The 25106-nt window shown below is 46.0% G+C and overlaps 1 protein-coding gene and 1 long non-coding RNA gene across 2 annotated transcripts; both read left to right on the top strand.

Annotated features, from left to right (window-relative positions):
* Positions 1–9554: 9554 nt before the first annotated feature.
* LOC120324004 lies at positions 9555–12127 on the top strand. Its single transcript, XR_005564992.1, has 3 exons — positions 9555–9616; positions 9723–9774; positions 12106–12127. It is a non-coding gene; the product is annotated as an uncharacterized LOC120324004 (long non-coding RNA).
* Positions 12128–12188: 61 nt separating this feature from the next.
* On the top strand, positions 12189–20677 carry LOC113986772 (serine protease inhibitor Kazal-type 5-like). Its single transcript, XM_039385297.1, has 7 exons — positions 12189–12236; positions 12836–12917; positions 13390–13451; positions 14295–14385; positions 16722–16849; positions 17209–17272; positions 20669–20677. The coding sequence occupies exons 1-7, from the start codon at positions 12220–12222 to the stop codon at positions 20675–20677; spliced, it is 453 nt and encodes a 150-aa protein (XP_039241231.1). The 5' UTR covers positions 12189–12219.
* Positions 20678–25106: the final 4429 nt, after the last annotated feature.

Here is a 25106-nt window from a genome sequence, read left to right as displayed (position 1 = left end):
TACATGTCATGGTGGCTCATGGCCTGGGAAGGGTTGCAAAGATGAGGCTCATGCTCTGGTTCAAGCACAGGGGGCTGGGAATTGCTGCCGTGGCATTGCAGGTGTGACAAGGAGACCCAGGAGCTTTCTGTGCTGGAGGATGTACAAGGGGCGTGTCAGACAGTCCATAACCCAAGATACATTCTGTGACTTTCAGATCAGAACTAAAATGGTGGATTTTGGCAAGAAAGGAAACCTGGAGACAGGGAAGAGTGTAACTTATGAGGCACTGGGTCCAGAGGAGGTTGCAGCAGATGCTGGATTTAGGGAAAGTTCTTAAATGCTGTTAGTGCACAGAGATTTGCAAATCAATTGTTCCAAATTAAGTTTATCCCCTTTCTTTCCTTTTGATATAGTAAGTTCACTTAACACAGAATTCTGGGGGTTTTTTGAGTCTGTTTTATTCTTCAGTAAAGACTACTGCTGTGCTCCAGACGTGTTTCTGAAATGATTTTTGCTGATGCTTCCTGTGCTCTAGGATGTAGAGCACTCACTGTGCACCTGATTCTTAGAGGTGGATGAAATTGGGAAGTTCCCATCATTCCTCTCCTGGACTCGAGCAATTCATCCTCCTTGGTGAGTTGCCAGAGAGGGAGTAGTGCACCAGGATGGGAGTTAACACTCTCCACTGCAGCATTTGCAGGGATGCAGCCAGGTGTTGTGAAGGGTCAGCAGATGGGTTGCACACCCAGCACCACAGTGGGAATTGAGCAGCCTCTTGGGAAGGACTTCACACTGGGGCAGACTCTGCTTTGGGCTCAGGGAGCTTGTCCTGGCTGAAGGGAAGAGACTGTGTTGTAGATTGTGGGTACCTCTAGCGACAGTGGGATTTCAAGTGACCTAAACTTGTTTCTCTCGAGTTCTCACCTGAGAGCTGCAGCAGCAGAAGGTTCAAACAGGGGAACTCTGAGGCATGTGGCTATTGCAGTCCAGAAACTCAAGCCTGCTTCTATTGGCTTGAGGCTGACTGGCTTGTTGGCTGATCAGCACCTGGATTTTGGTCACAGGAGGGCATGAGGGCAAAGAGCTTTGTCCAGTGTCATAAACCTTGTTCTTCCATGGGATGTGTGTGGATGAGGTACCTCCCAAGCTGCACACAGGAGATGGGTGAGACTTGTAACTGCTCTTGCAGCAGAGTGCAGCCCAGGGTGGGAGCATAATTAGGTATCTTGGACAGGGAACCATCTTGATGTGGTGGTTGCCAGCAGAGGTGGTTCCAAGGCATTAGGCAAGATGTGCAGAACAGACCTTCCCTGTGGGCAGCACTTCTGCCGATGCTGCTCAAAAGGCTGTGTTAGCTTTGATGTTAGTGGAGCAGCACAATAACCTGCCCTTGGTATTTCTTATTTGGCAGCTGCAGATAAGCCCAAAATGAGCTGCAAGGGGCTGTTTGCTCTGAATATAAAGTGTTAATGCTGAGAAACTGATTAAAAATAGGTGTCTCTGAAGTCCTGCTGGAAACTGGCATTCAAACAATGAAGAGCTACCAAAGCACAAAGGGTTTAAAAAACGCCCCAAACCCAACCAATCAAAGAAATCCCCAAGCAAACCCACCCTACCCTCACCCCATCCTCTCCCCCTGCACCCCCTGAAAAAAAAAGCAAACCCACCTCCCCAAAATAAACAAACAACCCCTGCCCCCAACCAGTTTTACTGCCAAGATGTTTTTCCCTGATAAAAATATCCCTAAGTGATGCTAAACCCTTTAGGAAGGAGGTGATCCTGTCTGCAAAACATGTCACTAATGGGAAGAAAAACAACTTCCTGAGTGGACAAGGCATCTCAATTATTTTTATCTCTCCATAGATACATTCCTGTGCAGGCACAGGCTGTGAAGGAGTGAAATGTGGGAACATCAGAAAAGGGGAGAATTTTCTTAGGAAAAGGAGTGTAACGTACATCACTAATTGGGGTGTGAATCATTTGGCTGCTTATTGGACTCCCTTCCCCATTCTCCTCCTTCAGTGTCCCTGGAGAGGGAAGGGGTGAATGACCCCTGTGGCTGTGTCCTGCCCACCACAGTGCTGGCCCAGCTTGGTGGCTTTAGGATTTTGTTCCTGGGACTCCTCACAGTCTCTTGGGTTTTCAGCAGATGAGAGTTTCCCTAAATTTCATACTATGCTCCCATTTTCTCCTGCATTTTCATAGTTGCTCCTTCATGATTATTTTTATCCTGATTCCTGTTTTTCTAGCAGAATGTGGTGAAAAATAGACCCAGTGAGAGCTGTCCTACCAGGGATAGCATCATTATATGCTGTTTACTTTTCCAAAATTTTAACTGAGGCATGAACAAAAGAATCTTTGCAATATCTCTTCTTGCCCTCTGCTGCTTTTCTCGGTGGCATATTGCTCTTCAGCTGTTTGGCATAACTTTGTAAATTAAGATTAGCAAGATGCTATCCTAAATGCATTGCTAAAGCATCAGGATCATTTCTCTTACAGATCCAATCCTCCAATACAAATTGCTATGGAAATTAATGGGCTCTCTGGATTCCAGTGCAAGATTGAGACTTTATAGTGTAAATTGATCAATATAGTGTAAATCGGTCAATACAGGCAATCAAGTGAGTCAGGCAAGGTTTATGCTTAATACACTCTTGCTGTCATCCCTCATTATTCTGTTCAGGTTTGTGTAACTCAAGCACACACACGCAAATCCTTCAAACCATATGGCTTTGCTGGGTTCTCTCCATCCCTTTACTTCACATTTCATACCATTGCTGGTTTTTTTTGGAAGTTGTAGTTATGCAGTAGTAATTAAGATGGAAATCCTTCTCTTTTTTTTTTTTTTTTCCCTTAGAGTTTTGTTACTGAATATGGTTTTGGTATCAAGGTGTGTTTGGGCCATTCCAACCTTCTCTCACATGTTGATATGGGTATAATTGGTGGACAGGATGCTGCTGTAGTGGGAATATGGGAGAAAGATGGGTGGTCACAGGGCCAGTGTGGGGTCAGGACCTGGATCTCTCTCTTCTTTTCCTTGTCTCTCTCTACCCTGCCAGGTTGGGAGCTGCTCTCACCTGGCCAGTCTGACCAGATATGGCACCCACTCTGCTTCCTTCAGGAACAGGGCAGTCAGCCAGCTTGTCTTAAATCAGGGAATTGTTTCACTTGTCTGTAGGAATAAAGCTTTTGGTGTTTTACTTCTCTGTAGGAATGGAGCTTTTGGAGGATTGAAAATTTTAAAAAACAAAACCCATTTTAAAAATGCATTTCCCCTTCCCAAACCCTCCCACCTCATGGCTGACTCATGGACAGACACTTCAGTAACAAATAACATCTTTTGTTTTTGTCCTTCAAATAGATTTCCCAGCTCTAACCACTTTTAAACTACCATACACTTTCTTGCTTTTTCTCTTCCAGTTCTCCCAAGGATATACTGACACATGCTGTATCAACTTAGTTTTATTCTCTTCCTGTTGGCCTCCCCTCTAATTCCACACCCAAATATGCATACAGAAATTATGATTCAGGACAACACACAGCTCTTCACATCTGCCGTGAACCATCTGTATGACCTCAGGCAGTTTACTTCTCTGTTCCAAACTCTCCACTGTGTGAACCTGCACACGATTTCATTTTGAGTTGAGGAGAAATGTTAAGGATGACCACACACTAAAGTAGGAGTCTAATTGCTTGGCTTTGGCTCCAGTTGTAAACAGTAACAACTGTTCTGATCTCAGAAGCGTGTGGCAGCAGTTTATTACAAGGATTTATACTGAGCTGTGGTGGCTTGTCTGGCCAAACACATATGTCATGCAGAAGTATGTTTTCTTCCTCAGATGGTACTGATCTGCCTCTCTGCACATCCACAGCCTGTGCTTGAGTCCCTCATCACTCTGCTCTACTTCACTGACTCATTTATCCTCTTTCAAACCTTGCAAATGGCTTTTCTCTCCAAATTCTTCTCTTTTTCACTGGAGAACAAGGCACACAGCTTCTTCCCATGTAAATCACATTCCAAAACTTTGATGTCATTTTTATTTTCCTCTCTGGAATCTCCTGAGAAACCCTGCACAGTCATCTTATCTCATCTTTGGGAGAGACCTGAGCAGGGCTGCTTCACTGGACCCTTTAACATCAATAACAACACACCTCTGTGAGTACCTCAAAGAGCAGCTTCTATATGGTCTGCCAAGTCCCACCTGGGCTGAGGAAAGGTTTTCACTAATAACACTGTAATTTTTTCTTAAGACAACAGGGAAAAGATGAGGATCTGGCAGTATGGTTTTACCATTGACACAGGTACTGTGTGAACTGTAGCATCAAGGCTAAAGAATTTCAATAAAGCCTCAAACTTGATGTTTTTCAACCTTTCCTTACTCCTTAGGTTCATACTGAGGGGCTTTTATAAAAGCAAACTGACTTTCCAGAGGTTTGAGTGACCTGGCCTTCCTGTTGTCTCTTCTGGAGCCACATTATTAAAATAAAGCCCTTTCAGCTATTTTGTTGAGATATGAAAGGGTATTAGTGGTGTGTTGACTGGAGTACCCACTGTCCTATGAACCACCCTAAAGATGGCAAGAATCCCTCTGGCTGTGTGGGGGATCTGAAATGATCTATTTATAATTTTCTTACCTTGACAAAATGCAGGGAGTGACTCAAATATGTCCCATCCTTATGGAAATTAATTGTGTTAATGAGATCATTAGAATTTAGAGTAGTGTCATCAAACTGGTTTTTTCAGCTAATGATGGTTCTTGGGAAGATTATGTCATAACGAAGGCGGAGAATCTGGTCATCTATATATATGTGATCAGACCTGAGCCCTTTCTTTGGGTTTCATTGAGCAATGCACTAGTAGAGTCAACACAGGCAAAGAGCTGCCACCCTCACCATGAAAATAGAAGGTGCCTCGTTGGTCCTTGCTCTGGCATTTTTCTGCTTCTTCTCAGGTTAGTAACTTCTGATGTTCTCTGTGCTGAATCTGGGACTGGCAGAGGACGCAGCCTGGGAGATCCCATAAAAACAGTGGGATAAAGGACTAGAGCCCTTGTTGTTTAAAAAGCATAGTGGCATAACAGAAGACCACCCTTTTTTTTTGCTGTACTACATGTATTGATTTAACGTCTTGATAATGGCTTTTTCTCTTGTGTGTGAAAACGGTGAAGTTTTATTGGTAGGTAAAAGCATCTATTTTTAATAGAATTAACAGTTTAAGAAAAAAAAACCCAACCCAAACCCCATTTGTCTAAGTGAAAGAATACCAATTTCGAAACAGACTGAATTTTTGCATAAAAAGCCCAACTTTGAACACAAATGTAATACAATTTTTGGTAAATTCAGAAAAATGGTAATTTCTTGTCAACACTTGCTAAGGAATGCATTTTTATATGGCTGCAATAATTTGGCTACAATAGAGAGACTTCAGCAGGAGTTATGTTTGATGTAATGGTCTTTCAATTTACTGCCTGTTTCCATTGAAAAAGAGATAATGGAGGATTTCTTGATGGTTCCCTGCGATGCTACTGATGAAGTAAAAGAGGATGAAACATATTATACCAGCTTTAAGTGGCTTAGTAGAAAGAAATATGTATCAGCTACTCACCTGCTGACTCAGTATTAATTTAGTAATTTGTGTGAGGTATTGCAAATGGAATGGGCCTTGAAAAGGAATTTGTCATTTTGGACAAACAACAATGGTATGGCCTAGCTCTGATATCCCAGTTTTAAGTGATGGTGAAGAAAGCCAAAAATATTTTGTGGGGTTGATACAACTACCAAGGCAGGGATGTAGAATAATGGGAAAACAGTTACTGAACCATCCTTGGATTTTAAGCCTGACAAAAGTAACACAGTAAAGGAGGGCACAAAGGCACAAAAAATGGATGTGCTTTTGCATTTGAATAACAAAAAGTGCTATGTTCCAGAAACTCTCTGATGCCCAGTCCTTTCTATCAGTGTAAAATAATGCATTGGATTAGCTTTTATCGAGAGGTATTTGGGTGGATTAGGAAACTGCATTATTTTAATTAAATGCTTTTGCTTTAAAATTTCCCTTCAAAGATTTTTGTATGGTTTCATTGTTGGTTTTTCTGTCACAGATGTTGCCAGCCAAGCTTCGATTAAGGCGAGTCCAACCTTTTCTATTGTGATTCTCCTTTTGTTTTGCCAACTTACACTGCTTAATGCATGCTCTGAGCAAAGTCATTTAGGAGGACTATACTTAGGCATCATAGTGCTTTTTCAATGGTGGAAAAAGCAGTGAATCTCTCCATATTTAGAGACAATACTGTTGTAATACAGTAATGGCTCTAGCTGATAGTGTGTGTTTGATGCATGATGCTGAGAACATATTCAAGCAGCTCTGGGCTGGAAATCTCATGAAATGAAGTTAGAAATGGCATGAATTATATTTTTAATATTTTATAATATAGCTTCTGATCCATCAGAAACTCCTGCTTCTGATAATTCCTGAGTTTCATAATTAAAAGAATTAAGGCAAGTCCTTTGAGTCTCAGAAAATAATTTGATTCAATGACTGAGAAGTCAGTTCCATTCATGTTTTAATCAAGCAAGCTGGTCTCCTTGGTAAAGATCCTTTCGGAAAACGGAGTAGCCAAAAATAACTAAACGGTTCATTGCTTCTCCCTAGTCTGCATTCCAGTTACCCAGCAGATGAGGCGAAGGGCTGCTGCAGCATCACATAATGTTACTGCTCTGCTTCCTGGGAGGGTTGTACTCTTCTGTGCTTGTCTTGCACCTGAATTGCTCTTCAGTCACTCTGGTCCGTTCATTCCTCTTGCATCCCTCTGGCACTTCTAGGCCTGTATTTTCTGCTCTTGAATGACTTTATAACATGGAGTCCTTCCCTGCAGCGGGTAGCAATTTGCATCTGTATGCAAATTAAATATATATTCTTTAAATATGTATTCATTTTCACGTGATTAATGATTCTTGCAATGGATTTTGGACTTTCTAGTTGTCTTTTCTGCCTTGGGAGCTGTGAGCAGGGCTCTCGATACAGCCTGTACCACTTGTGGTGTGTAGTGAGGGATGGGCAGGAGTGTGGCAGCCCCAGGCCTGGTGTGAGCAAACTGGTGCTGTTTGAGAGCATGTAGCACACCCAAAAAAGATTAAATATGAATGAACTGTTCTCAGGATCTTGATGGTAGCCTCCACTGACTGTTCTCCTCTGTGCTTTTCAGAATGAGTGCAGGAAAATTTGGTCGCTTCTGCGCAGTGGGAAGTTTTCCTGTCCCACCACCAAGGAGCCCTTCAGGAGCCCGAATAGCAAAGGAGACCTCAACAAGTGCATGATGTGCCAAAGGCTGCTGTGAGTATTGGCTGCCTGCTGGCTCCAGTGGCCATCCTGCCCATCTGTCCTCTCTTCCTATAGTGATGAGCCCACTCTCAAGAGTTTCTGTGTTGTCCTGGGCCAGTCAGACCAGTTAGTAACTCTTCAGCAAACCTGTGAACCCAGTCCATCTCTCCAGCTCATCACATGGTGGGGACTCACCACAGGGTGTGAGGAGCAAATGCAGGGTGAAAACTGACAGATTTAGTTTCTTATTTCTGTAGGTGGTGTTTATTAGGATGAGAGACCTGGATATTAGGCAGGGAGAAAGGATGGCACCCCCAGTGCAGAGGTGCTAAACACCCAGTGCTGGTCCATCCTGCTGCCTTGCGCAATGGGGAGGTGGGGTCGGCAGGACTGGCCTTTAATCACCACCTGTCTTGGCTTTGCATCCAAGGACTGCAGCTGCTCCGTCACTCACACCTCCCTTTCTTGCAGGGAAAGAGACTCAAACAAAGGGAGTGGTGGAGAGGTGGACAGGAATGTGAACTCCTTGGGAAAGGTGAGGTGAAACATCACTGCTGAAGCCAGTTTTATTGGCGCACTGGGAGCAGGATGATGCAGTGGCTTTGCGTCTCCTACCTCTGACCCACATCCCGAGTGCGCTTCCTTGTCTGCAGTGTGGGAAATCCTGGCTTGGACAGTGGGAAAGGGTCCAGCAATGCACCTGCAATGAGAACTGGGCAAACATGCTCTGCCATGGGAAGAGGGTCTGAAGGAGTGTGAGGCTTTGTGCCATCCATGAGCATAAAAGAAACCAAAACTCCTCACGGCTCCTCCCAGGCAATCTCGTCCCAATCGGGCAATTACTGGCATGGCACATACAGTCTGTGCCTGACCCAGAGTACACACCAAGGAGGATACCTGCCTGTTTATAAGGCACACCATTGGTATCTGGCAAATAATTAATAGCAAGTTTGGCGCATGTGAGCTCTGACTAGGGCAGGGTGTGGGAACAGGCTGGCTCTAATTGTCCCTTGTTTATCTTGTCGATGCACCTGGCTGGTTTCTTTTACCCATAGCTGCCTTTCTAGATAGCAGGTCTTTATGTGGAGGGAGCTACCTTTTTAGCCTTGGATTTTTATTCTAGGTAGGAGTGAATTGGTTTCCATCAGATAGTGTTGGTTGCGGTGATTTATTTATTTATATTTTACATCTGGTAAGCAGGGTAGCTTCCTACCTCTTGTGCGTCTGGGCAAATTAAAGGCTTTGTAAAGCATAGCTGTCCTAAGGGAGATCTTTTTTTAAACACCTGACTTGCCAAAGTGTGGTCCTGATGGCAGAAGGACAGTTTTACAGCATCAGGAAAAGACCTACACTGAATTTCTTTGTTAAGCCATAGATTTTCTGTCTGGCTTTTGGCAAGTAATTTTCTAGGCCTGACTTCCCCATCTGCAGAGCTGGGATAAGTTGTCAAACCATCTCCTCTACACAGTGTGAAGGAAAAAATGTATTACAGATCACATGGCAGATAAGGTTGTAAGTGCTGCATAAACGAACTTAAAGATTTCATGTGTACCATGGGTTTCTTATGCTGCAGACCTGCCCTGAAAGTTATAGGAAAGCTGTTCGGAGGAAAGTAAAGGCCAGCCTAAAATGCTTAAGTGGGTTTTGCTACAAAAGCCTTTTGTGAAATAGAGTGCTTGGGTTCAATTAACACATACCATCACGTTAAGTGGAAGGTGAAAACACCCACGTCTTACTCTCCTGTACCTGGGAATGTAAGGTGTGCAAGGATTATACTTTTTTATGCCTGCAGCTTCATCTTTTTACTGTGCATGAATTTTAAAATTCTTGGTAGTATGTTCTCTCATGAGATATGGGAAAACTGACTTTCTCATTTAAAATTCACTGAAATTGTAGATTTTATACTTAGAGCACAGCTTAGGTCCTTTGGGCAGGTTCTTGCATGTCTTTTCTATTAGCAATAGAAATAAGGCTACCCTGGATGTAAAAGACAGATCTGCTCATCTAAACATACTGATTTATTTGTTTTATGCTGCATGCTATGGTTTTCTATTGAGTTACTCCTCAAGGAAATAAAATAGTGTTTGAAATGTATTTCATTGGGTGAATAATCCTCTGTGGATTTGTGGGAGATGCGTCTCTGTCAGCATATCGGTGTCAACCCGTGCTTTTGGTATGTGTACAGGATGACTGTCGGGAGTTTCGGGATCTGTTCAAGAAAGGGAAACTTTCCTGCACCAGGGAAAATGACCCTGTCCGGGATGCCTCTGGGAAGCAGCACAGCAATAAGTGCATCATGTGTGCAGAGAAGTTGTGAGTAACAAAAAAAATCACTTGCCCCTCCTGCGGCTGATGAAGGGGAAACCTCTCCTCCCTGGAGCACCCTGGTATTCACTTTCTCATCTTCCTTCTCTTCCAGCAAAAGGGAGAATGAGCGGAAGTTATCTAAAAACAGACAAGGAAAAGATAAGGTGAGATTAAAGTATTAGGCAGGTCAATATAGAACTTTATTGGATTTCCACCCGAGACAGACAAAAGGCAATGTTATTCTATGCAGTTGCTCGGTCTCCTCTGACTTAATTTTGAGATCCACTTTCCTTTCCCTCCCTATTTATTATTCATGCTCTTGAATCCCTCAAGTAAACAACTTGTGCCTGCATGTCATTGTCTGTCCCACTGACCTGTGGATCTAGGTACAGGCAAACCCCAACAGAGTAGGAAACCAGCTGTGCTGTACTGTCCTAAATCAGAGGGTGGACATGTCAGTGCTGCTGACGGTGCTAATTAGGTGAAAAAGAAAAATGTGTGGAAAACTGAATCTGAACTCTACACATTTTAAGAGATCATTGTGTTCTGGGAGGAAAGCTTAGCCTTGTGTTATCTCCAGGCCTGTTGTTCAGTTTTAGCTTTTTTTATTGGAAGCTTTGTTCTCATGGAGCTGCCATTCACCACCTTTTCCCTGGCATGCTGCAGCCACCATGTCCCTGTGCCCTGATGCTTTGCTGGGAAAAACAGCTCTGTAAGGGTGGAAAATAGTCGCTTTCCAATCCTTACCTCTTGATTCCTGCTATAGTAGGGACTGGTGCGGTCCCCTTAAGCTTCAGTCTTGGGGATAATCCTGTTTTAGTGTTTTTCTAATGATTTTGGCACCAAAAAATAGAAGTATAAGTGAAATTTGCTTGGGGTAAAGCTGGGAGGCAGTATCAGCAGAAAAGGATCAGCAGATCACTCAAGACTAATTGGATACCACTGAGGCCTGGAGTAATAGAAACAAGATAAAATATAATGGCACTGCAAGATCACACAGTCAGTGATTAATAAGAATTCATACTCATTGGTTAAAAGTGACAGAGGATAAGAAAGCTCTGCATTTATTAGTGGGTCAGGGATGTGACAAGCCACGAAAAAGGCAAATGCACAACTCAGATGGACTCAGTGAGATTTTTGCAGCAGAGGTTGAGAAGTTAACAGGGCTCCAGAAATACTGGTTCAAAGGGAGAGCGTTTGAGAGAGGCTGTTGGGGAAGGCAGATTTGTCTTGAGGGCTGAGGATTGGGCTGCTGAGCTGGGCTGGTCCCAGGGAACAAGAAAAAGAGGGGCTGGGAGAGCTTTCCTGGGCTAGTCATGGAGCAAAAGCATTGCCTGAACTGCTTAGGGGTGTGAGCACATGCTGGTGGTGGGGAAGAAACAGCGAAGTTTTTGGGGAGCCCCTCTGAAGTGGGTGCAGTACTTATTTGTGGTGGGAGTAATGCACTGTGACTGCTGAGCACAGCAGGAGCAGGCTCATCCTGCACCGGATCACCTCTCCTACCCATGCCTAGTATGGCTCTAGGAAAACTTGGGGTTTTGCACTCAGAGTGGTTTGCCTGTGTTAGTGCCATGGGAAAGCTGAGGAGATGGAGGCTGAGATGCTCTGGATGGGATGAGGGACAACACTGGGGAAATCTGCTGGCAGAGAGGAGGAGGTGCTATAAACTTCTGAGCAAAGCAAAGAATGAGGCCAGTGACCTGCTAGGGACCTTCATGCAAGCTATCAAAAACCCTGTGCACAAAAAGGGCAGAAAATCGCAAGTGTTAAAACTTCTTTTGTAAAAAGAAAAGAGTAAGTGAAATTCAGTTACTTACCCTCTGTACTTGCTGTTTGGAACTGGCTATTGCAGTGTGTGAAATAGTTGAAATTAGGGAGGCCGAATGTTTCCATCCATGTTACATAACAGGGGCAAGTTAACACAGTTTCTGTGCAGCAATTTTGAACAAGGAACAAATTAATGATCCACTCTCCAAACAACCTGCCTCTGCCTGTGGACTATTAAGTATGTTTGCATTGTACTTTAATGTTTTAACTGCTTCTTCTATATTGACTTTGATCCCAAAGTGTGGCTGATTTGGAGGACACTACTCTCTTTGTAAAGAAAATTATCTGAGCTACTATCTGGGAAAAGGCTGTAGCTATGTATTAAGGATGTTGGGAGAAGAGGGAGTGACTTATCACCGTATTGGTCACATCACTGGCATGCTTTGGATAGCCCAGTGAGGAGAATAATAATTAGTTGGACCATACTAGAAAACTCCCCAACACGTGCTGTGCAGGCAGAAGGATCTGGAATTTTTCTGACTCACTCCTCTGTTTATATGCTAAGTGACTGGTGCTGCACACCCTCTTCTCTCACCCCCACCCAGACTCTCCCGGGATGCATTTGTGATGGTTCAATGCTTTCCTGGCAGGGAACCCCACGTTCCCAAGGGTCAGGTCAATAAGACAAGGAGGACAGGGTGCCCTAAACTGCTGCCCTCCTTCTGCAGGATGACTGCAGTGAGTTTCGCTCCCAGTTTGAAGCTGGTGGACGACTGTCCTGCACGAGGGAGAATAACCCTGTCCGGGATGCCTCTGGCAAGCAGCACACCAACAAATGTCTCATGTGTGCCGACAAGTTGTGAGTACAGCTTCCTCTGAGCAACAATAGCAAAGGGGGAAAACCTCCAGCTGCAAAACTGCAGCTTTGGCTTGTGAAGCTGCATCTGGGCAATGCCTGGGAGAGTCCTGACTCCCAGTGGCCCTCCAAGAGATGCTCTGACAGTAGGGCTGCAACCATTGCCCCTCTTCCTGCTTCCCTTTCAGCGCTAAGGGCCCAGGGGCAGGTGAGAAGCAGCGTGGAGTAGAGGAGGAGAAACAAGTTTGACAGAGAGCAGTCTCTTTCCCAGGGGACTGTTGGGCATGGGCAGCTCCTGAGGAGTTTCCCATGCATGTACTTTGCCTTCCAGATGCTCTCTCTCTACTCCCATAGAGCATATGCAGAAGCAGCCCTGATATGAAAGCAGCCACCTGGATCCAGGATGTAGCATACAGTGGGAATGGTGAGGAGAAGGGAGAAGGCTTAGAGGTGGGAATTAGGAACAGGACCACCAGGAACAGGGACTGTGGATGGGGAGGTGGTGCCTAACGGCATGATGCTGGCTTACAGGGCAGCCCTGGGTGCTGGTGGCACTCATGCTGCCATAGCACTACCTTTTTTCTCCTCTTCCCTTCTTCCAGCAAAAAGGAAGCTCAAAGAGGAGGTCAGTCTGGTGGAACTGGCCAGCGTAACAGATTGCCCACTTCAGAGAGGACAAACCAGGTGAGATGGAGCTTGGAACCTATATTGAGATCAGTGAAAGAGTCTGTGGGATCTGGGTGGCCAGGGACTGCCTGTGGTCATCTTAGGGGTAGTCAGGGTGCTTAGGGTGCTGTAGCCAGTGAGTGATGGGGGAGATGCAGATTATATTGCAAAGCCTCACTCATTTGTGGGATGGTGTAAACATACAAACTGGACATGTTTGGACCTGAAAGAACAGCCCCTCACTTTCCCAGTGATGCTATATGAGAGATAAAGGACAGGTCCAGACTCTCCACAATCCTGTAAGCCATCGGATGACATCATTTGGTGGGTTTGGAGCATATCAAACCTGCTTCTCTAATTACAGCACTGTAATTCTCTGGGTCTGGGAGGAGGAGGGGGGGAGGGCAGGAGCTGCTTTAGCTTTGCCACTTCTCTAGTTGTATAAAAGTTGTTTCTGTGGTTGTTGAATGTGACCCTTCCCCTTTTGCAGAAGAACTGTGGTGGTTCACGGCAGGATGTAAATGAGAGACGTCCCTTCTCAACGGGCCGAGGGTGAGTTCAGCAGCACCTGGGTTGGCAACCTGTCCTTCCCTACATACTACAAGCCCTGGCACTGGTTTCTGCCCCCTTCCACCTACATGTATTTCCCTAGGGACGGTCAGGAGGTTTATTGGAGCAGGAGTGTTTTGGCAGCACACAAGCAGCACTGTCTGTGATGGAGAAGTCCATGTTGTTCTGTTTGCTGCTCAGTACAGCATGTCTTTGCACTGGCTAAGCTGATGATGGGAAAGAGGCATAGTGGGGCATGTTTCTCATGCAACCCTTACTCCTTTTTGGCCTTGACTTTGTGTACTAAGCACCAGTGATTGCTGTGTTCAGAATCCCTCTCAGGACGCTTTGTCCAACAAACCCTGACTCCTGGCAGTGCACCCGTGGGTTAGCCCTGGCTCATCCTCATCCCCTGGCTCAGAGGTAGTGCCTGATGTATCATGTGCTTTCTGGGCACTGGTCAGGCACTCCTGTTTGTTTTATAGCTGCTGGACCTGAGCAGGACTCAGCTGCTGCTTTTTCAGAGCCTTTTCTGGGGAACACTGAGATTTCCTGCTTTTGGCTGGTGTAATTCCTCAGTCCCTCTTCCACCAAGTGATGCCAGCAGACATGGGGGTGCAGAGCCCTGGGGTGGTGGTACACTTGGGCTGAGCACAGGGCAAAGTTGTCCTGCTGTTGGTTGCCTCCCTGATAGAATGTGCCCTCTCCTATCCCCGTGAGTGGGTGGCTGTCATAGTGCAAACGGCTCTCAGAGCTGTGGGGGTCTGTGGGGAGGGTGGGTTTGCACTGTGCTCCCTCTGTTTGGGAGGATGGTGTGATGAACAGTGTCTTTGCTCTCTCTGCCAGCCCACAACGAAACACAGCTCAGCGTGGCAGGAACTGCAACCGGTCACTTGGCCGCAAGTCACAGAGCAGAGACACCGATGAGTCCCAGATGGTAAAGCCACCTCCTGCACCTTGGATGGCAGCTGTATGGGCAGAAATGGGGACCTCTCCCACAGGGGGCTTCTCTGCCAGTGCTGAGCCCCCCCTGCTCCTTTCCCAGCAGAGGCTCCTGTTCTTGCTGTAGCCCTAAAGCCTCTCACTTGGCCCTGTGTCCTTGGAAGGGTTTGAATGAGTGAAAGTATCTGTACTCTGATGCCAGTCCCTGTATCACCCGGCACTGAAGCAGAGGGAAGGGCTTGGCTCCTTATGGGAGTACATCAGCTATGGGGGTGCTGGTTTTGAACTCAGGCTGGATGCCTGCCCCACATGTAGCCAAATTGGGTTGAGAAGTACCATCTCCCCCCTCCCCTCCCTCGTGTTGAGAGGATGCTGAGGTAAAGGCCGTGGCCAGAACAGGGTTATGGAGCTGACCAGGGCATGAGGACAAGGTTGGCAGGAGGAGGGAGTGCTAAAGGGGGAAACACTGAGCGGTAGATGACAAGTGTGTATGGAATAATGTGGGAGGAAGGTGGGGGTGTCTGCTCTCCCTTCTCATGAAAGAAAATGGAATAGTTCCAGCAAAGCTAAAAGTGGAAAATATGAACTAATAAGAGAAAATAAGTTACCGCAAAAAGAGTGACTAAACTGTGGATCTCACTGTCACAGGGTGTTGTCAAGAGGTAGGATGGTTAAAAAAAAATTACCTGATGTTTTAATTCCTCTAGCATTTGCATACAGTAATTTAAATAACATTTTGGAAGGGATAGGAAGTGTATTTCCATGGGTGGAGAGACCTTACTACCAATTGCCTTAATTCTCCCTGAAGCCTCTGTCACTGACCGCTTTTAGAAAAGGGATATTTGAGTTAAAAACCCAGTAGGTAGTTCAGGTACAGCAATTTTAATGTATTCCAGAGGAAGCATTAGGTGTAATAAGGCCAGTCTGCTTCAGGGCTTAGTGGTATTTCCTGGTAGCACTGGAGGGGGAGTGGATGCTGATGAGCCTGACCGACAAGAGGTGATTCAGAGAGCAGATCTGCTCCTCTCCTCTTTCCAGGGCCACCTGTGGGTTTTGTCACACAATTCTCCAGAGCCAAAGGAGTGGTGGCACTGGCTGCTGGCACCTGTGATATATGGAGCTGCTGGTGGGGTGGCCACCTGTCCTGGGCAGAGGTGCAGGCAGCACTGTCTGGTGCGTAGGAAGGCATTGAGCAGAGGATTGCAAAGATCAGCATTGTCTGCTTTCACATCACCAATAATTACCCAGGTGAGGGAGGAAGCAGCACATTACTGAAATTAACAAGTGATGTTTAACCAACAGGTGCTATCACAGCACCCCAACATCACTGAAACCCCCCTACAGCACCTGGCACGAAATCTTCCTTCCCTGTAGTGCTTCCCACCCTGCAGGGCTATTGATAAACCATCATTTTTGAGCTAAATGCTGCATCTCAAGGTGGAATGGGAAGTGGAATACCCTCTCAGTCCCACTGTACCATTCGCAGTCGTAGCAACATATTTTGTAGCACCTGGAGATGGGGTTGGGAGCCCATTAGTCACTTTTTCATCTCGGTCTTTCCTCGATGCCTGGAGCAGCAGTGGGTGGCGGAGCTGAGGAAGGGGCTGTGTGTGCCAGGGAACAGGCTGTGCTATCCCTGACCTCTGCTGTTGGAAATCTGCTATGACTCTGCAAACACCCGCCCCGCTCTGCTGGTAGGGTGTGAGAGGCTTTTTCGGGGTCTCCAAAGGTCACTCCTTGTGCTGTGAGTTTGTCCTGGCTGTGCCACGTGTGGTTTGTAAGGAAAACTGTGCCTAAATGTTCCCGTTGCCATGCTCGAGAGGAAACAAGAGGGCACCCCTCATTAGTCATAGCTGCTCAGATATGCTCGTGTCTGTCGACGCAGTGGGCGGCAGAAGTTGTGCTGCGTGTCGCACCGCCCTCGGGCAGCGCCAGTCTGCTGGAGACGTCTTTCCTTAATTTTGGCCAATGGGCTTCGTCTTCGTTCTTGGAGATGAAACGGCATCAAAGCCCTGATAAGGAGGGCTAAGAACAGGTAGCAAAAGTTTGTCTTCTTGTGGATCCACAGTGAGAGAAATAAACCCGCTCAAGACCATGGTGTTGAGGTGGATTAGATGAGTGGGGCGTGAGGGCTCTGTTCCTAAAAGCTTGACTGGCTGGTCCAACAAGAGACACAATCTCTTTCCAAGTCTGTCCTGGCTGGAAGTGTGATGGACATGCTAGAGGGCAGAGGGGCCCCATGCAGGGCTTGGTTTATGAGCAGTTTTAAGTCATGTAAAGAAGGGTCTTGCAAGTCAACCAGCACCAAATGTGATTTCTTTGTCTCTTCAGCTGGACTGTGATCGAATTCTGCACGGGGTAAAGGGTGGAAGGATTTTCTGCAGCGAATCCTCACAACCAGTCTGTGGCACTGATGGGAAAACATACAAAAATGAATGTGACTTGTGTTCAGCTGCCATGTGAGTAGGCGGAGAGATTTCACTAATACAGGGCCATCCACCATTCCCAAGTGTCTTTTGCAGAACAGTGTTTGTTTTGATACATCATGACTCACTATCAAGTGTGTCCTCAGCGCTTTGCTGTTAAGCAAACATAGATCAAAATGCCTGAGATTAATCTGATGACAGCTAATTAAGATACACAAGTTGCCAGGGTCCCCTATTCCCTTTCTGCCCAATCACAGATTGTTTGGGGAGTAATAAATGCCACCATAAGCATCAAAGCATTAAGGAGTCCACAGAGGACTGTCACGCTGATGGCAGAGAGAGCTGTGGCATTGCAAGTGAATAATAAGCAATGTCTTGTCCTCCCTTTGCAGGAGAGCTTCAAACTTCATCACGTTAAACTATCAAGGCGAGTGCCGAGAGCCTGCCCCTGAAGTGGTAAGCGGCACGCCACGGCTGGCCTGTGAACATCAATCTTTTCCCTTCCTCTGGTGAAACTCCCCTTTTGGCACTGTCTCAGCCTGTGGGGATCAAATCCAGGCAGCCACAGTGGGGAGTGAGGAATGAGACAGTGGGCAGTCACAAACTGCCCACTGTGCCCTTCAGCAGTAGCTGGGGGGTCTACACTTAGACCCTACTGGCAGGTTAACTGGGTTAACTTTTCATTCAATTAACAGTGGGATAATTAAAGCCATGCTCTGCAGCTGCTCTTCAGCCGCATTTGTTGGGAGGGAAGAGAGGTATTGGGGCCCCCATCTCTCTTCCTCCCCGCCTTTGTTTTTCTGGATGGGAATGTTGCTGAGGTGTGGAGGAAAAAGTGCCTCTTGCTGTGTGTAGTATCCCATTTTTCACTCCAAGTGCCTGCTGGGGAGCCAACCTGGCCTCTGCCATCTGTGGCAGGATCGTTAGAGCCCCAGGAATGGATGTTCATGGTCCAGATATTTATATACAGGTTGAGACTTAGATTTAATATATAACCTGTGCATAGTCTCCGTGTTTTGCTTAGGGTGTATGGTAGGATAGTGATGGGAAAATGCCTGAGTTTCCTCCTGGGACTTTGGTTTGGCCAGGAAGACCACAACTGTGTAAACTACAAATGGCTCCTTCCCTAAATAATATCCAGGTACATGGTTGGGAAATCAAAATTATTCACTAGGTGGCATACTTTCTGGAAAGGTCTTGACATCTTGTGCAATCCCACATAGCAGCTGAGTTAAACATTTCTCAGTTGTGCTTTGTCTTTCTACCAGTGGAAGCTTGACAGTCTCCAGCATTTGGATTTGCAGCCAGTGTCTCCCAGTTTGTGTCTGTTGAGTTCACAGGCTGTCCTGTGGCACCCAGGGACAACTGTCCTCATTGGCATGAACTCTTTGGAAACTGAATATTCGTACCAAGGGAAATAGGTCACCTAAACCTGTAGGTGATCCAAATATTGAACCTGTCAAAGAGAAGTTCTGTAAAGTTTTGGATGGAGCTTCGACTTCTGAATAAGAATGTGGTATCCATGGGTTTGTAGGCAACAAGGAGCTATGAGATATGAGAGAAGTCATGCCATGCCTTCCTTTGCTCAGCGACAGGATGCCCCCAGATCTCCAAGACACTAAAACTAAACATCCTGGCTCTTTTTCTCCTCTACTGTAAAGCAGCAGGGTGCTCTAAACTTTGTTTCATTGAAGAAATTGTAGTGCAGAGAGAAAGAATTTTGCCTGTGATGGTACAGGAGGCCTTTGTGTCTTGATTTTTAGTGAGAGGGAACCACTGTTGGCTTGTGAATTTTGGGGGCACAGGAAGACCAGACAGTATGTAAGTCTGCTCGTGACTGTGCTCACACTGCCCGAGACAGAATGAGACTGGGTACACCGTGGCAACAGAAAAGTAAGAGGATTCCCACAAAACTGTGCCTGGTCTGGAATTCCTTACTGTTTCATGTTTAGCTGTTACAGCTCTCAAGCCACTGCAATTAAAGGGGGATGCCATTTACTGAAAGTCACAGCTTGTAGCTGTGTTAAGTACTCCAAGGAGAGTTGGATGCAATTAAAAGGGAAAGTGATAAGCTTTTTCTGAGGGGTAAGAAAAGTTAAACAAAAACCCCCATGCACAATGATTTATTCGTAGTTTTTTTTTTATGTCACCTGAAGGATCAGACTGAAAATTTATGGGAGCTTATAAACAATGTACAGAGCAAAGCTATTTTCAGCACTGAAATTCATGCTCACTTTCAGTATAATGAATTTTTCTTTCTGCTGAAGACTCAGGCACTGAATATACGCTACTAAAACCTGGAGGAAACCAGCTTCCAGCAGTGCTTTTGGCATCAGAAATAGATTTAGAGAGTTGGAATGTGCAGAATATGAAATGCTTTGGAGGAAGATAAGAAATTGTTACCCAAAAAATGTAATATTTCCTTGAGTTGTATTTTTAATATATCCATAGGGAGTGCTGGGTTGCCTGAGAAAATGTGTGTTCAAGCTGCCTCATCCCTTTTCCTGCATCCACTCCTGCCTGCAAAGCTGCAGCTGGATTTCCATGTGTTTCTGACAGCTCTGGTAACCTGATGGCCATCAGGGAAGGATGCTTGTAGGAAGGGATGGGAGCAATGTGGTTCGATAGAGATCTGATACTAAAGGGTGTTTCTGTGCACGGCTGAGGTGGAAAACCTTGCTGCAGAGTCAGCCTGTCCCCACTGGCCAGCGTTGGGTCTTACCACCTTGCCTGGTCTGTGCTTTAACTGAATTCCTTTGATCCTGTTCTGCTTTACTGATGAGGAATGTAGGTCGGCATCCTGGGTCTAGATATCTTTTCTTTGTAAGTTAACTGGCTGGTACGTCCTGCAGTGCCGTGTTACATGGATGAATTGATTGTGGGTCTTTCCAGCACATCTGACTTTTAATGCTGCATATCTTGCAATTTAAAGGTTTTTCTACAGATAACCCAGACCGTAGTCACCAGTCTGCCCACATTAGTCAATAAGTCAGGGGAGAAAAAAGGGGATATCCAGTTTCTCCTTTTTTTATTTTTTAAACCTGTTTCTTAACAAATAGGAAACTCCTAGATGAGAAAGTCCCAGTATCCTTACAAGGCTCTCTGTTTTGCCATGCTGCTTTTTGAGGTGGCAAAATAAGAAAAGACGAAAAGCAGGACCTTTCCCAGTTAGAAAATAGGTGTGGAAAGCACCTAGCTTCAGGCTGAAATTAATCTTGTTTTCCTCACCTGGCAGCAGCCCAATCTGCCTGTCCTTGTGCCAGGCTCTGCTGCAGTTATCTCATGTGGGCACTGAGTTGACCTTGAGGGGCTGTCACACTGATACCAGTGTCACACAGCAGTGGTCAAGTGGACTTATTTTTTGCTCTTCCTTTCCAGGAGTAATGGAGTTCAGACTGCCAGCAAACACCAGGGATCACCTGTGACCAAAGGTACGGAGAGAGGGGCAGTGACTTACTCCTGCTTGGCCAGCCTGTCCTCTGGGGGCTGTGTTTCACAAGGGTTGGAGTGTCCTACCTTGCTGGACAAGCAGCAGGGCTGGGACAGATGGCTTTGCAGAATTCCTCCTCTCACTGCAGATGTGGGATGGCGGGGCTGAGTCTGTGGGAACTTGCAATAGTGGGCTCTGCCCACTTCTTTTCCTCTGGCTCTGTTTTTCCCAGCCAGGCTGTCCCTGCAGAGCAGGGAGGATGTTGGCGGAGCAGCGTGCTGCTGTCTCCCATCACAGAGAGGCAGGCTGGCCCAGAACCCCTGCAGAGCTTGGGGGCAGCTTTGGTGTTTCCTCATGGTTCTTTCATGTCCCTTTGCCTTCTGGGACTACAGTAATGAACTGTCTGCCCTCTGTCTCCACAGGGCAAGTAAAGGAAGAGTCGATGTTGATCATCAGGGGAGCTGCCAAGTCCCCAGGACTGCCAGAGCTGCCTTCAATCCCTTCTGCAGCAAACGGGGCCCATCCTTGCTCAGGTGGAGGGCAAAAGGCTGTGGGGACTCCGTGGTGTCTTCCCAGGTCTGCCCTGTGCATGTCATTGCAGTCTCTGCCACCTCGCTGTGTCTTAACGTGCTTCTACAATAAAGATAACTCATCAGCTTCATGTCACTGTTCTTCACTAAGCCTTATGGGAGGGGCACACGAGTCCCCAGTCCGGCTTTACACCACGTGCTCCTTAGGCAATAAGCACCCAGAGGTGCACCAGCTGCTGTAAATACCTGGCGAAGATGTTGGACCCAACGAGGAAGAGCGTGGTCCAGGGTTTTGTGAGGAGGGACCAGGGGTCAGGTTCCCTCTGACTCATTATGGGGTCTTGGGCCAATCACTGCCCTATCAGCCCTTTTCTCCTGCCTGTAAAACAAACATTAAAAGATACTTACCTACCTCAGAGGGTTGTTTGAGATTTGATTGGTTTACATTTGGAAAGTTACAAGGAAAAATTGGTTTTAAAGCACCCTGTCTCTGGGCTGGCAGTTTAGTTGTTGCAGTGAATGTCCTCTTCAAGGCTTCTCATCTAAGGCACTGGGAAACCCAGACCACTTTGTTTTGAGCAATAGTGGGAAGTAGATACATCTTGAGTGGTCATGTCAGATGCTGTGCTGAGCCCTGCCCCACCAAAGCTGGAGCTGGGGGCACATCCAGGCAGAATCTGAAGGTGTGAATTTGACCAGCAGTATTTCTTGCTGTGAGAGGGCAGAACCACTGATGGCACCCTCAAGGCAGCACAGAAAGCTCAGACATCGTGATGGCCCATGGACTGTCACTGTCTGGTTCACCTTCTGCCTTGGCCTGAACTTCCCTGTGGGCTCAAGGGCTCAGCCAGTGCCCATCTTTGGGTCCATCTCCTGCAGGGAGAGAAGGCTCCTTCCTTTCGGGGCCCCGGTGCTGGGGCAGATGCAGAAGTGAGAATTTCCATGGCATGAAATGGCTTAAGGTTTTTAAGGAAAGGTATTGTTGTTTTGAGGTGTAACTGACCTACAGACAGTTCTAATTAATTTATATTCTGAAACTACGCTAAGATAAAACCAGGCCTTTGAGTTAAGGGTTTCCCTGGCTTTTTGGGGTCAGTGAATCTGGGAATAGGGTGGTATGCAAAGCAGGAGACACCAATGGTGGGTTAACAGAACTCTGCTGGCGGTTTGCACGTACCTCCTGTACTTTCTTTTATAGCTGTTACTTAAAGCAAATATGTTCTTTATTTGTATAAACTTTATTTCAGGACATTTCCAGAAGACCTTGAATGAACATACACGGTGTTTGAGTCCATTTAGACCTGATCTGTAAACACTTTCTCTTGCAGATAAGGCTGGAATGTCTTTCTTTCACAGTCACTTGATTTTTCTTTCAATTTTTACAGGATTTTACCTAATACCAATTAATTTCACTCCCACCAAAGACATAGAATTTTTTCAATTAAGTTATCAAATCCTTTTTCTCTACTGCAGGTAATGAGAATTGATTTTAAACTCTCAAAATGCTTATGTATTGCATCACATTTTATTATAACTGATAATAATAATACCTGATTTTATTATCAACAGACTCCGACATAAGTGGTTGTTAGTATTTTTTATGCTGATTTCTAATGTAAGCAAACACTATGGTTTAGAAATAAATTATGACTGCTTCTTTCTAAGTGGAAAATCCCCTCAGTAAGTAGAGTCATGTAGGGTTGAGAGTCCCCCATTTGGGACTGGTTAGCTGTTTTGGGGAATGTAGAGTTTGTCTTAGAGCTGTGACGAAACAAGTACATTCATGAATGTTATTTATGCAGCCTGAGAATGATGAATGTCAGACAGTAAAAATGTGCTCTGATGATGTCTGCTCGCTGATTCCAGCTAAAATCACGTGCAGGGACATCTACATGATTTCATAAAAGCAGTGCACAATTTGTGGCTTAAAATAAATTCTTGCAAATGAAAATCAGTGCTCTTGAAAGCTACTATGATTTGTAGTGATTTCAAGTATTTAAGTTTTCAAATAATGACCCCTAAAACCTGCATTAAATGTGCTTGAAATGCAATGAGCTGATGAAGCCAGTGCCCCAGTAGCCTCTTCTGTCAGTATTTGAGCACCTTCTAAATTTTTCCTGCTGCCAGAAGAAATTATCATCCACAAAAATCGCAGCTGGTGATAAGGGATCATTAATCAGATTCCAAGCCTGTCTGCTGAGAAGATGCAGGACAGAGACCTGCTAAAACTGCCTCTGTTGCTGTGAGCAGCAATAGCGGCTCCATCCTGCTCCTGGCAGCCTTCTTGCTTGCTCTGTTCTTGCTTTCCACCCCTTTTTGCAGGTTGCTCCAAGGGCTGCTAGTGAGGAACAGCCCTGAGTGGCACCATCTGTGGTGGAGCTCCGGTGGGGTCTGCATGACGGAAGCCACGCGTTGTTACTCCTGGGGAGAAGGAAGCAAAGGCTCATGAGGTGTTGGGGGTTTGCTACCCTTTCTTTTACGTTTGCTCTTGCTTACCCTTTGTGTTGCCCTTTAAAACTGTAACAAGGCCAAACCATCCCTCTGTGAAACTGGAAAGGTACCAGCGCTCTGGGGACTCTTCAGTTTGCTGTAAATTACACTTTATTAAGGGTGTCGCTTGCCAATAACCACAGACCCCATGTGGTTCACAGCAGTTCCTGAGGTTTTGCAGAACTGGCATTATGAACTGACAGTGTTGTCTCCAGCCTCTCATTGTGGTTGGGTTTTGGGCTAAAATACTCTCTGCAAGGTCCTTAAGTCTCTTACTTTTTTTTCTTTTTTTCATAGAAGGTGTCAGGACCTTATGCAATTCTTCAGGGTGTACAAGTACTGCTCTTGTATACAGTGAGGACTGTTGACTCTGGCAGATGCTTCAGCAGACTTTGAACTCACCGTGGTGTTTTTCAGTCCTCTGCAGTCTGTCCATTTGAAGCCTGGAAGCTCTGCCCACCTACTCCCTGCTGCTCTTGCAGCCACAGAGATAGAGAGCCCTGGCATGGCCCCATGGTGTGCTCTGGCCAGGGCACCTTCTGCAGTCTGCCACAGCAGTTTAGGGGCATTTGTTCCTTCAAGAACCAAGTGAGTTGTGACATGAAGAGACTGGTGCTGTTTGTGCTGGCAAGCCCCTCTGGCAGACCTCTCTTTTCTGGCTCTCCCTACACTCCTGTGATGTTCAATCCCACTACACAACAGCTGTATATGAGTAACTGGGGATTTCAGTGTTGTCATGATTATCACAATTTCTGCTCCATGACCCATCTGCTTTCACACTGGGGACTGGTGAATGGGCCTCCCTCTTTCCCCTCTTTAGGGCTCCTGTTTGGCATCTGTTAGAATATCTGTTTTTTCCTGCAAGACTCTCCCTACTACAGGGAACTCTCATCCATGCCATTTCCTTGGGATCTCCCTGCTCCATTCTGCTGCAAGACCCCTCCTGCTGCCCAGCTCTCCCCCTGGAACTGCAAGACAAGCACTTTCAACACTCATTTGCATGAAGGTATGAGCAACTCCACTCAAGTTGTTCACTGAAAACAAGATGTAAATGCAACTGTTTGCAATTTAAAAATTCAGGTCCTTGATGTAGAAGGCCCCTAAACAAACAGTGTAGTGCTTGGTGTAGTAACAACTGCCCGTGTGGTTTGAGAATGGGAAGCATGGACAATATGCATATATCTCTGACAAACAGGTGAGTTGGCTTTATTGTCTTCTTGCCTCCTTTCCCAGCCTGTGTCACTGAAATTCTGCAGAAATGGTGACAGATGTTTCACAGCTGGGACTAGAGGTAACCTGAGAGGCAGCAGAAGAGAGGAGTGGAGTGCACATGTCCAGGGCTGCTTGGCCAGGTGGGATTTGCAGCAAGGGAAAATAAGCAAGTAGATGTCAACACAGCATCACTGCAAGTGGGGATTGCGCAAGCAGAAGGGTCTAAACACAACCAAATGTCTTCCTGTCCCATGTGGGTGGGATGTGCTGCTGCAACTTCTGCTTTGGTCTTGAAAGGCTCTGTCCTGATGGGCAAATGCTTTGCTGAATCACTCTCTCTGAAGCAGGGGCTCGCTTGTTGGGTCACAGCATGGACCTTCCTTGTGCACAGGGCAGGAGCCCAAAGCTGAGCATTGTGTGCCTGGGCTGGCACATGGGACAGCAGACACGTGCTGTAGCTGTGGTGATGTTTACTAAATCCTAGTTCCTTCTTTATATCCTTGACAGGTGTTTGCTCTTCTGTCCCTTTACTTTGTCTCCTATTACAAATTACTCCCCAAAACTAATCTTAGTTGGAAAAGAATTACTTTGCTCTTGACAGAACATGCCGAGTCAATCTACTTTAACT

This window comes from Pipra filicauda, unplaced genomic scaffold (genome assembly GCF_003945595.2).
Source record: "Pipra filicauda isolate LSUMZ 115617 unplaced genomic scaffold, ASM394559v2 scaffold3_size10097308_pilon, whole genome shotgun sequence".
Taxonomy (NCBI): Eukaryota; Metazoa; Chordata; class Aves; order Passeriformes; family Pipridae; genus Pipra; species Pipra filicauda.
Note: the sequence above shows the minus strand (reverse complement) of the source record. Positions and strands in the feature narration are given on the sequence as shown.

Excerpts from the sequence above, each read along its gene's own strand:
- LOC113986772 (XM_039385297.1), top strand. Across the intron at positions 12,918-13,389 it reads CTTCAGAGAGGACAAACCAG|AAGAACTGTGGTGGTTCACG; the intron begins GTGAGATGGAGC and ends CCCCTTTTGCAG. Across the intron at positions 13,452-14,294 it reads CCCTTCTCAACGGGCCGAGG|CCCACAACGAAACACAGCTC; the intron begins GTGAGTTCAGCA and ends TCTCTCTGCCAG.